Here is a 12,414-nt window from a genome sequence, read left to right on the forward strand (position 1 = left end):
CAGAAATGTCTTCCGCTGCAAATAACAAAACTTTCAGCAGCTTAAACTAATAGAGCTTAAATAACTAAGGATTTATTATTTGCCACTTAAAAATTTCTGTTGGTTGAGTGTCCAGGTTGGTCTGGTATGGAATACTGTCATCAAGGCTACTTCGGTCTTTGTGGTGCTGAAGGTGAGGCCCCTGACCTTGAGCAAATCACAGCCAATTTGTCCAAGATTCGGTTTCTGCAGCAGCAAAAAAAAAATAATGGTGCTAAGCCTTCCTGTAACTGCAGGGTCGGGGAAGGCTGAAATAAGTCCTGTAGGAGAAAATGTGTAGCACGGTGCCCGGGGCTTCCTAGAGCAAGGCTGATTTTTGATGCTGTGGCCGTGGCCAGGGCAGCTCCTGTCTGCACAGGTGATGGAGGGAAGGTGTGGAGTAGGGGGCAGGGGAGCCTCCCAAACCTGGGTTCTTCAGTCTTGGTGTTGCCAGTGCCAGCCAGCACACGTTCGGCTGACGATGCTATTTCAAAGAGAACTGTGGAAGAAATACTTTATACAAAGTCAGATAGCCTACCCTTTCACAAATAGAACCTATTATTACTAAATAAAATAGATCCTGTACAAGCCAATTGTTTATTTTATTCTGTGACCTCTTCACAGTAAATTTCACTACCATTAAAGGCTTAGGTTACATTATTGATTATTTGAATATGGGTGCCATTAATCTTCCATCGCCCTCATACATTTTATTATATACATTTTAAGTGTCGTCTTTTGCATTTAGATGGAGAAGAATGGTCGGGCAAAAGCGGACTTGTGGGTATTAGCTGCATACAGCATTTCAAGAGCTCCCTAGAGCTGATTTGCCTGTAAATTTCTGTACTAAAATGGGCTTTCAGAAAAGTGACTGCTAAACTATGAGGTGTCTTTAGTAAATAAAAATGATTAATCTCAGCTGAATAAATGCACTTTCTCTGGTCAAATAGTCTCATCCAATTCTCTTGCCTGGCTCTATTATATAAAAAGCCTCTTTCTTTTTTTTGTATTAAGATTGTCTGTTATTTTAATGGAACCTTTGAATTATCTGATTTTTAAAAATTGGTTCATAAAAGGATATTGATTTTTTAAATTGGGGTGATTGAAATATTGTTTATGGGCAAACTGGTTTTCATTGAAACCACTGACAAGAAAACTCATGTAAACCTGCATTAAGGCATACACTTAAAAGTGATTACAACTTTTTTTTTTTTTTTTTACAACTCTTAAATGCTGGACTCTGGATTGGACAGTGATGTTGGTGTGGAAATACCATGAACTGAATGTTAAAAGTGAAAATTGGTTGAGTAGGGTTCTTTCTAGTTGCTTAATTTTTATTTCCAGTCATTGATGTTTACTTCTTTCCAAGGGCATTTTCCTGGGTAATGAGACAATTCTAAACTCAAATAAGGCTTTCGGACATTGAAGAAGTTTGCCGCTGTGCTGTTGCAGAATCTTATAGATTTATAGTGATCCTAAGAGGTGTCTCATATCCCCTATATTAACTAGCTTTTTAGAAGCTTATGAACATTGTAGCTTTTATTGATCCTTAGGAATTGTACCCACGATAAGCAATAAAAGTCAATGGCAACTTTCTTCCCATATAGGGGTGTGCAGATCAATATTTTGAATTTACTGTAATTTGCTGGTAATGGATGGAAGGACTGGAGAAATTGCGGAGCCTTGTGGGGCACAGCTGTGTAGTGTTGCCTTGTTATCTGAGCTCACTGTAGGTCACAGGCTTTCCCGAACAATGAGAAACACAGCTAAGTGGTAGGGCTGATACGCGTATTTATCAAGAGCCTTCTTCACGTCTCTCTTCTAAGGGAAGGAAGAAAATCACACAACTTGTCCCTGGTGACCTTAATTTTATAGTCCTAAAGGACCTTTAAATGGGCACTGCCTTAAAGATGATTAAAATTCTAAGTAGCTAGCATTGGTGTTTGATCTCCTTCTACTCGTGGAATTTTCCTGCTGATGAGGAATGGTGCGTGGTTTCACTGGAGCCTCGTTTGTTTTGAATCTTCCAGTTGTTTCTGCTCTGAGAGAGTAGGGTGGGACCTGGGCACTTGCTCTGTGATGCCACCCAACTGCTCTCTATCAGAGCGCTCCCTTGTGCTCTCAGGTGTCTCTCCTACTGTGAGAGATATCTGGGGTGCTGCTCCCCTGTTTAAATGTAGGCCCTGGGTTTTCATGAATCTTCTCAACACCTCTTGACATAACTTGTAATAGCCTCATCTTGTGATGTAGGAAGCCGAGAAGTTAAGGGAAGTATTCGGGGGCACTTTCAGCGTTAGCTAAGATTGGACTATAGATAGGTCTGAATCTAGGTTTTGTGCATTGGGGCACTGTGAAGTATACAATTGGCTTAAATAGAAATTTATTTTATTATTTATTTATTTTCTTTAGTGTCATGTTTGGTTGGTCTTGTTTAGCTTCATTTGTTGTGAAGCACTGTGGCTTCCTAATTTGATTAAAACTAGTTTCCTTAATTTCAAAAATGACATATGTGTGCCTGAAAGAAATAGTTCTTCTGTTCTTTGAGCACAAAATTAGCACAGAAAATACAATGTGACTGTGAGGTGGAAGCTAACAACTTGGAGGCAATACATGTATTTCCCTTAGTATGTAATAGGCACTAAGTAAACTGGGGATGTTATTAATATACTAGAGGCCCGATGCACGAAATTCGTGCAAGAGTAGGCCTTCACAGCCCTCGCTGCCTCAGCCCTTGAAGCCCTGGCTTCATCCAGAAGGTTGTTCAGCTGTTCAACCATTTGGTTGATTTGCATATTATGCTTTTATTATTATAGATGTTCTAGTTGTTATTTGGCAAACCGTGCAGGGAAACATGGCAACTTTTGACTTATGAGGCAGATATCCCTTATAGAATACTGAGTTGGAAGGCAGTAGGTATATAAATATCTCATTCCCAAGCTTAATTTCTTGACGTCCAGGGTATGACATGTTAGGAAGCATCAAAAACCACAGTAATTGATTGGAAAGGAAGCTTGTTTCGTTTGCTCATTTACTTTGGGGTTAGCTGATTATTTCACTTGTTACGCTTTTCTCCTTTAAAAGGCCTGTGTTAAAAGTAATGTATTTGCAAGGCTTTGCTTCAAGTAAAATCAGAGTCTATAAAAATAATTTAGGTGTGAAATTTGCTTAGGAAGAGCTGCAAAGATCTTTTGTATCCCTCCTTCTTGAGAGTGCTTGCCAGCCAGCATGTTATCAACTATGAATGCAGCTCGGTGCCCTTCGTGCAGGGAGTCCACGGGACAGACACACCAGGTCTTACTTGGTGATGAAAAGTAATTAAACTGCCCAGCACTAAGGCTGATGTGGATTCAAGGACAAGCTAAGCCGTTTACCCAGCTCCGTGACCTTGTGTAAGCTGCTTAACCTGCTTTCGCCTCAGTTCCTAAAGTGGAGATAATAGTGAAGATGAAATAAGATAATGTATGTCACTCCGCAGGAAATGTTAGGTACTGCTGTTCAGCACACAAAGGCCAATGAATTTAGTAAAGAAAAACAACTTCCACCATTTGTGTCAAGATTTAGAGTGGGAAAGGGGTTTGGCGTTTAACTTCCACGCAAGGAAGACCTGGGATGGCAACCTTTGCTCTTACCTTAATTTTGCATCTTGATCTCGTGTTCCTGTCCATCACTGAGCTAACTTCAGTGGTTTTTGCCATCCCCTCATTTACATTCCGATTTCCATTGTTTCACTTCTGGAAGGCCTCAATGCTTTAGGATGCCCCCTCTTCCCTAATCTCTGCCTTGCCTTTAGCTGCAGAAGTTAAGCATTCCTGCTCTTCTCCTGTAGATTCTGTGCACACATTTGTCTTTTGAATTTGCCCCTCCCCACCCTCCCCACTGCCTTTCTTTGGTCTTGGCACTCGGTCCTGAACCCTGGACAGTGGATTAAGCCCCCAATTCCTTTCCCATTTGTTGCCAGTGAGCCCTTGGACACCCTGATGCCAGACTGATGTCCTTGAACATGCTTTATGTGGCCATGTTTTCTCCGGTTTCAAGTGTCCCAGGAGTTCCCCATTGTCCATAGGATAAAGATAGACCCTTCCAAAAACCTTCTATGGCCCTGTCCCTGCATCCATACTCATGTCCTGGTGGAGTTTACTTTCTCCCCCGTCCCAGCCATTCCTATTTCCCCAAGAGCTGTGTACGGTTTCACTCCACCTGACATTGCCACGTTTGTGCCCATGTCTGAATGCCCCTCTCCTCACCCACACCTGAGGCTGCGGAGCCAACTCCCAGGTGACGCTTAATAAAGCTGAGGCTCAAGTATTGTGTCACTTAGGGACATTTGAATCCCAAGGAAACACAAGCTAAACGGCTGTAAACAATAAGGGGACTTGATTGGCTGGTGTAACTGAGATATCCAGGTACTAGGCAAGGCTGGAACCATTGTCCCAAAGATATCAGCCAACCCCCAGTTTCTGTCTTTCTTTTGTCAGGTCGTGGCCATTCGATTCCTAGGGTGAATGATGCCCCCTCTTTCCTGCTAGTTCTCTTGGGAAAGGAAAGGGAGTTCTTTCCCAGGAATCACAAGCGAACGTTGTTTTGCATCTTGGTTTCCCAGATTGAATCCCCTGCCGTCTTTGAACCAATTCCTTTGTCCAAGCCATGAGCGTTGCCATTAGCTTACTCTTGAGGTTGAGCATAATGCCAGTTCTGCCAGATTCTGTCATAATGAATAATGGGGACCATCACTGACCCTCCGTCCTTCATAGTGCTGTGTATTTTTATTTTTTTTTATTTTTTTAATTTTCTATATTGATTGAGGTATCACATATTTTCCCTCAACCCCCCCATGCCTTCCCCTCCACTCATTCCCTCATCCCCCTATTGTCCTTAACCACTGGTTAGGCACATAGTAAGTCCTTTGGTTTATCTCTCCCTTTTATCCCCACCCTCCCTTTGAGGTCCAACAGTCTGACCCATGGCTCCTTATCTCTGGGTCTGTTCTTGTTCATCAGTCTATGTTGATCTTACTCATCTAAGGAAAATGGTGAACAATATAGACTGCTGCATATTTTTAAAAGTCCTCTGCTCCAGGCCTTTCCACACGACGCTAGTATTTTATAGCCAGTACAGTCCTTTATCCCTAGTGCCTCTAATGTTTACCTGATGCTAAATTTTTATTTCAAATATATACGCACAAACTCTGGTTTATGACTGTGACCAATACCACGTGTTGATCTAACTAGGTATTTGTGAGTGGCCTTATCATGATATAAACAAGGACACACACACCGAGTACCACAGGGACCTGGGCAGTAAATGCCTTGATGCTGCTCACTTAGATTGAGTGGTACAGACCTTATCAGCATGGGGTCCCCACATATCAGGGCCGCGCACTCCTCGCTCTGCCTTCAATTGCCTCGCCCGCCTGGTATTTGCAGCTCCTGCTCACAAGGTCTTGGACACAGTGCAGTCATTTCTCTCACTTTATTACCATCACATCTGATTCCAATTTGCTACCAAATTGAGTTTCCAGTCCCAAGCCTGACATTCAAGCCGTCAGGTGGATTAGCTCCTCCAGCTCGGTTAGCTTGGAAGCTCCAGGTCAGCTGACAGCGGCCTATTGAATGTCCTTGCGCCTCATCGCTGAACCCCGCCGCCGTCCCGCGGAGCCGAGGTGCTGGGCTGCACACCGTGACCTTACTTCTTGTTTAGAACTCATAATTCTGGACCTGCTCGAAAGACTGATTAAAAACAGAGCCGGTGTTTATCCCTTATCTTGCTGTTTCAGCGTTTTTTACCCTCCCACAGCACAACAACCAGCCGATGGTGGTCATTTGGTGAAATATGATTGATCCCCCTCTTTGGGAATCACTCATTTGGCCCTTTCCCTTTTATAGTGATCTGTGTGCAAATAAAGTTGAAGGGGCGTCTGACATTTCTTTCTGTTATTAATGCTAACATCTCAGGTACGCTTCCTCTTCTGTTAATGCTGTTGAATCCAGTAAGACTTAGTCCACTTACTGGACAGGGTGCGTTTCCTTATTGGACCTCTTGGCATCTTGCTGGGCAGTGGGTCTCTAATCCTTTTCCACAAGGAACAGTCCGGTGAACAAGTGCCTCTAGGAAGTCCTGTCATTTCTTTTTTTAAATCTGAATACAAAACTAATCTCTGAGGCCTTGTAATAGCCAAAGATGCACATGTGCAAAGTTCCTCACTGGTTTTCCATTCCCATTGCTCTTCCGGAGGAAAACTGTCATCGTCAGGGGCTTTAGTCAGTGAAGGTATATTTACGTTTCAGAATCAGGGACCCGAGTTCAGCAAACACTATAATTTCATGGGGCTAATCAAGGCTTAAGCAATAAAGCCAAACAAAACAGAAAAAAAAGAAAAAGGGAAAAAAAAAAAGCATTTCACCGCTGACCCCTACAGGCCTTGGAAAAGGCAAGTTTGCTATTGGAAGAAGGAAAAAGATACTCTGTTCCTAAAATTGTTGATTGTTTCTTCTTGCAGTTAAACAGTGGTACCATCATTATAACCCTGTTTCAAAACACATTTGCCACTTGATAAGTCTGGCATCATATCTAAAGCAGTATCTTCTCCTGCAGCCTGCTACCCTCAAGCTGCACTGTCCAGAAGTGCGATCTCAGGCTACTGTCCTGCAGGCATTGAAGGAGCCCATAGAGATAGGGGGCAGGAAAGGTGAGTTTGAAGCTGAGGGGGAAACACTTTTCAAAAGATAATGCTTTGAGCTCCTGGAAGACAAAAAAATAAATAAATTATAGTTATGGGAATGGAAAACCAAATTAGCCGAGTCTTTAGAATTTTTAGTGTGCCTGTTTTGAATTTAAATAGTCCAATGACTCCTTGCTTCCTATTCTTTAATTACTGTCATCAGGTGATCATTCTTGCGTACCCGAATTTGAAAGCTTCACTAATGGGTGGAGCTACTTCTGTGTCCTTTAGTGTGTGTTTGTTTGCTTGGCTTGTTTGCTTGTTGTTCTCCCACAGCCCCTCTGTAGTTAGGTTCATAATGGTCTTAATTAGAGATAAGTGTGAGAGCACCCTTTTAAAGCTAGGAAGTGCTCTGTTAATTGGTGTTGCTGTCTAGTTAGGTTTTTAGAGGTTCATTAACCTACTTTCGAATATCCTAAGCCATAATTTACATTTGTTTAAAAAATAACACAAGAAAGAAGTCTTTTGATTTATTCTTAAAAATAAAGTGTAATCTTGCATATGCACAATATTTTGGCGTGAGTCTGTTTCTGTTGGGGACAAATCATCTGACTTAACTGTTCTTTTCATCTCACAAGAGTGGGCTTTTGCAGCTCCGGCTGCCTCGCTGGCCCTCACAGCCCAGGCTTCATCCGAATGTCATCCAGAAGGTCCTTCCACTGTTGAACTTTTCTGTCGATTTGCATATTACGCTTTTATTATTATAGATAATCTCGCAGGACTTTTTCTCCTTATGTCTGTTTTTTGAGGCCTTTGGTTCCTCAGATTTTCCTTATGCTCAATTATAGGACCAGGTAATTCAACTCATTATTTTACTGTCATTGCTTTGTGAAGAGTGGTGTCTCCTCCTCTGGAATTTAGGTAAACAGTGTTTGTATCTTGACCACAAAGATAAAAAGAACAATATAAAGAGGGATCTAGAATAAAATTATGACATTAAAATTTCGTATGAGTAGCAAATGCCAAAATACGCATAAGGAAGGACAATGCATTTCTTGTTATCCATTTCCTGTCGTAGTGATTTGAGGGAATGTAACTTCTCATATATATCTTTGTGTTTTTTTCTGTTGCAGAAGGAGCTAAGTCTTCCCAGGAGAGGAAGTTTGTAAGTAGCACAATTCTGTTCCTTTTTTGGGGGGGCTGGAGGGTGGTGGAAGGGGGAGGCATGTAGAAGTGTGGGAGGGAGGTACAGTTTGTAAAATGATTATTCTCTGACTTGTTAGATTTTCAGTGGCAAATGGAAAATGAATGATAATCAACCAAATTAGGAAAAACCAGAAAGTGTGTTTCTTTATAAATGTTCAATATTAGTGATTTCAAGTTAACTTGGAAGTTTTCAGCTCTTTTTTTTTTCCTTACTGGCATTGTAAACCAAAATGCATATTTATTCTTAGGAGAATCTTAATTTAAATTTTAAAATTCTATGTAAACAAGCAAAAACATTATTTGCTCTGCAGATAGTATAAATTGATCTAAATCAAGAATTATGATCTGGCCCTAGCAGCCTGCGGACTGAATGGCCCCATTTTTGATTTAGGCCAAGGGCACATGCCTGGGTTGCAGGCTCCATCCCCAGTGGGGGGTGTGCAGGAGGTAGCTGACCAATGATTCTCATCATTGATGTTTCTCTCTTCTTCCTTCCTCTCTGAAATCAATAAAGAAATATGGAGTGTTGTTGTTGTTTTTTTTAAAAGAATTATGATCTGGAAATCTGATTGTTCTTTATACTATGGCTTTCATGCAGAGTAAATAATGGCATTTACATTTGAATTAAGGAAGACTTTGAATGAACTGAGCTCCCTACTGTTAGATCTAGGTCTTAATGAACTGATTCATGTAAGGCTTTTGTATTTAAGTAGCAGATTTATAACCCTTGACCTGATTTCTTCATAGTGATTTTCATCCTTTTCTTTGCATACGTCTTCCTTTTAGCCTTTAATAAATAGCTCACACTTTTTTTTTTCCTGTTTCTGAATTAGTATGTTTCTATAAACTAATAAGGTAATGTGAAATAGCAAATTACATTCCCCATATCTGTTTAAGGGCCAAATCTCTTTTAATATTTGTGCAAATCTCAATTCTGTTAATGTTAAGTAATAGCCATTAGTTGATGGGGGTGGAATATAAAGAAAATATTTAAATTTCTCTACTTGAGAATATGAATCTTAATAAAAATTAAAAAATGATGGCCTAGGTTTGTTTGGAGTCTATGCTTTGACTACTTAATAAAAGAAAGTTAGAATTACATTTAAGCTATTTAAAATCCCCTTCCTAATAAAAATCAGTTGATCTATCAGTCAGAATATGGGAATAAAGCACAGTACATATCTCAACAGAAATCTACACTTTTTATTATTAGAGAAACTAATACTTCTAAGTGAAGCAAACCATAAATAAGCATGTTATTTTGAATTTTCAATTAAATCCAAATATCCCCTGAAGAATTAATGATGTATGATGTAGATGTTCTGGGACTTACCGTCACTCAGGTTTTCCGTGACCACCAGACAGATGCCAGTAATTACTCTTCTCATGCAAGATTCTTTTATGACTTTGAGAAAAGAAAATGCTTTTAAAAATAAATGCTACAATGGTTTAAATACAAAGCAAATATAGAAGGGCACAAGTGTGACTTTATTAGGTATTGATGCTTGCCAACATAATGGTACCTGATTATTAAACCTGCGATGGCTTTCTCAATTTATTTGCCGCACAAATGCTTTCAGATCTCTCAGCACCTTCTCCCGGAAAGAATAGGCGTTTGATCCCCATGTGCTGAGGAGTCTTCTTCCTGTGGGACCAGTGAGCAGTGGCACAGTGTGCTGGCTTCCTCGTTGCCTCTGATTACACAGGGATGGGACTGAACCTGTCGTGGTGTGCACCTTCAGGCAGGCTGAGCTCTTCCGAGGGGCTTTTGTTGTATCTGCCGCTTCTGATTTGTATGTTTTGAAAGATAATGTTTTAAAAATGCATTTACATCAATGAGACACATGCATTCATCAGAATAAAAACATTATTTTAAGTAAGTTTAAAGATGATTTTATGTCTAAAATCATAGAGACATAATATTTAGGTATATTTTAAATTTTTACAAATAAAAGACAGAAAATAGGCTTTTAAAATTATAATCCTATCCTAAATAATAAAAGTCTAATTGCAAATAGACCAAACAGTGGAATGACTGGTCACTATGATGCACACTGCCCACCAGGGGGCAGGCACTCTCAACGCAGGAGCTGCCCCCTGGTGGTCAGTGTGCTCCCACAGGGGGAGTGCTGCTCAGCCAGAAGCCGGCCTCACAGCTGACCAGCACGCAGTGGCAGTGGGTGGTGGGAGCCTTTCCTGACTCCTCTCCTGACTCGGCTGCAGGCAGGTGGCAAGGAGCGAGGGGTCCCAGACTGCAAGAGCCCCAGACTGTGAGAGCCCTGGACAGGGAGTCTGATGTTTTACTGCCGGCAGGCGGACATCCCCCAACAGATCCAAGACAGTGAGAGAGTTCAGGCCAGCCTGAGGGACACCTGCCCCACCTTCCCCCCTCAGTGCATGAATCTCGGACCTTTAGTTAAAAACAAACAAACAAAAAAATCAACAAACAAACCATATTCTGTTTAAGAAAAAAAGTAATTCAGATCCTCACTAGTTTATAATTTATTATAATTTTCTCAAGAACTATCTGAAGTCTGTCCTGCTTCTTATATGACTTAAAAGACAATGACTCTGAACTTTTTTTTATTATGGTGCAGAGGGCAACAGTTCAGAGAAGTCAAGGGAATTAACTTTCTGGATAAGATATTACTAAATAATCAAGTGACCCCAGATCAGTTTTCCAGAGGCTTTTCCAGCTCATTGCCAACTTCAAGGCCACAAATTCCATCTCTGTCCTGGCCCCTGGGGAAGCTGGATTCCAGCTCATCATCTTCTTCCTTTCACAGAGGAATTTAGCCATTGGCCAAGGCTCTTAATCCCAGATTCTTCCAGCACCTTTCCTCTCTTTTTCAGTGGAGCTGAACTCGCCATACTCTTTGCTAGCCTTCCTCTCAGCTGCCTCTCAGAATCTATGCATCCTTTAAATCACATGTGTCAAACACAAGGCCCGCGGGCCAAATCCGTCCCGCCAGGCCTTGCAATGTGGCCCGCACCGCGCTGTCATCACTGCACTCCGCTGCGTTTCCATCACAATGACAGTTTATGACTGTTCAGTAAACCAGTCGGCCCACAATTTAGGCTGGATTTTAGATTTTGGCCCCTTCTCTGATTGAGTTCGACACCCCTACTTTAAATAGATCAAGATATAGTTATACAATGAAATACTATACAGCAGGCAGAATGAATGATGTAGAGTATATGTATAATGAATGTAAGTATCAAAAATAGAATGATGAGCAGAGTTAAAAGCACATTCGAGGTATAAGATAGTATTTTCATTGTAAAATTCAAACATATGCAAAGCAAGATTGACTATTATTTCTGGGTATAAACATTTACAGTCAAAGTCTAAAAACATTCATGGGAAGCAGTTTTATAATAAGCAGCTTAGCAGCCCAGGGAGTGAAAGAAATGGAATTTGAGAAAGCCCTAGAGAAAATTCATTGTGTATCATTAATGTGGTAGTGTGTTCATGGGTGTTTGTAATCTTCCTTCTACGTTTTGATATTCTTGGAATATGTTATTTAAAAATTTTCAGTAATTATATGCAAGTGGAATTCTAACTGCTTTACCCAAATACTTATGGAGACTTTTAAAGATACTTGGGAGAAAATATTTTACAATGATTGGAATAGCTGCTGTGGCTGTACCTTTTGGTTAATGCCAAAGTCCTAGGGAGAGTTATGGCGATAAATTTTCGTGCTTGAAGTACTTGACGCTAGACTGACTAACCTGGAGGTGGAAGGGAGAAGGCAAATGAGATGATAGCGTATATAATGGTACAGTGTGACATTTCACTGCAGACCTAGATTGGTTGTTTTGAATTTTTAGTCTTTTAAGAGAAATGACTCTTAACAATTCTTTGTTTCCCACAAGCTGGCCTGCAGGGTAAGGTACACAGTGTAGATGTTTGCAGATCCTTTGCTAGTCTGTCTCCCCTTGCTAGACTGTGAGCTTCCCAGCCCAGCGAGTCACCTGCTTTATCACTCTAGTTCCTCACAGTGTCCGCTACCTGAGGGCCCGGAGCTGCAAGCTCAGTCCTTCCCGGTTTAAATTCAGTGTGCAACACTAGGCCCTCCTGATGTTCTTTGATTTTTCTCATAACGGCACATCTAAACTGCCCGTGCTTATGAAGGTGCCAGTAGAGCTGTGGGCCTGTCTCCTGTTTAGAACATGGGTCCTAAAAGTGGAAAAACTCTCCGGGAGGAGTTTTCAGGCAGGGAAAGTGGGAAAAGGCTAAAAGCCTAAGGTGTGAGCTAATGGATGGTTAGGGGCAAAAGCATTGTGTCCCTGGCAGCTACCCTTCACCTACAAATGACCCCTTTGTGTTTGTTAATTGCCCAAGTCAACAGCTCTCTGAGCTGGGGAGAGCTCCTCTTTTCTTGGCATTCCCTGGAGAGAGGAGCAGGAATGGCTGGGCCAGCTCCATGCCTCCTCCAATCTCCCTTTGTAATGGACTTTCAGATTTCCCTACACGGAGAGGGAAGCTTACTCTGTCTGTTCTCAGCAAGTAAATCCTCTCTCCTACATAA

General features: G+C 41.3%; 1 protein-coding gene across 3 annotated transcripts in view; it reads left to right on the forward strand.

The window, feature by feature from the left end:
• The window catches only part of MAST4 (microtubule associated serine/threonine kinase family member 4), a 505,205-nt gene that overhangs the window by 255,116 nt on the left and 237,675 nt on the right, over positions 1–12,414 (forward strand). For all 3 annotated transcript variants that reach the window (XM_036408807.2, XM_045571483.1, XM_045571484.1), the window contains exon 4: positions 7,810–7,841. In XM_036408807.2, coding sequence (XP_036264700.1) covers positions 7,810–7,841 — 32 coding nt within the window. The remainder of the gene's footprint in view (positions 1–7,809; positions 7,842–12,414) is intronic.

The sequence above is a fragment of the Pipistrellus kuhlii genome, unplaced genomic scaffold (assembly GCF_014108245.1).
Source record: "Pipistrellus kuhlii isolate mPipKuh1 unplaced genomic scaffold, mPipKuh1.p scaffold_m20_p_4, whole genome shotgun sequence".
NCBI classification, from domain to species: Eukaryota; Metazoa; Chordata; class Mammalia; order Chiroptera; family Vespertilionidae; genus Pipistrellus; species Pipistrellus kuhlii.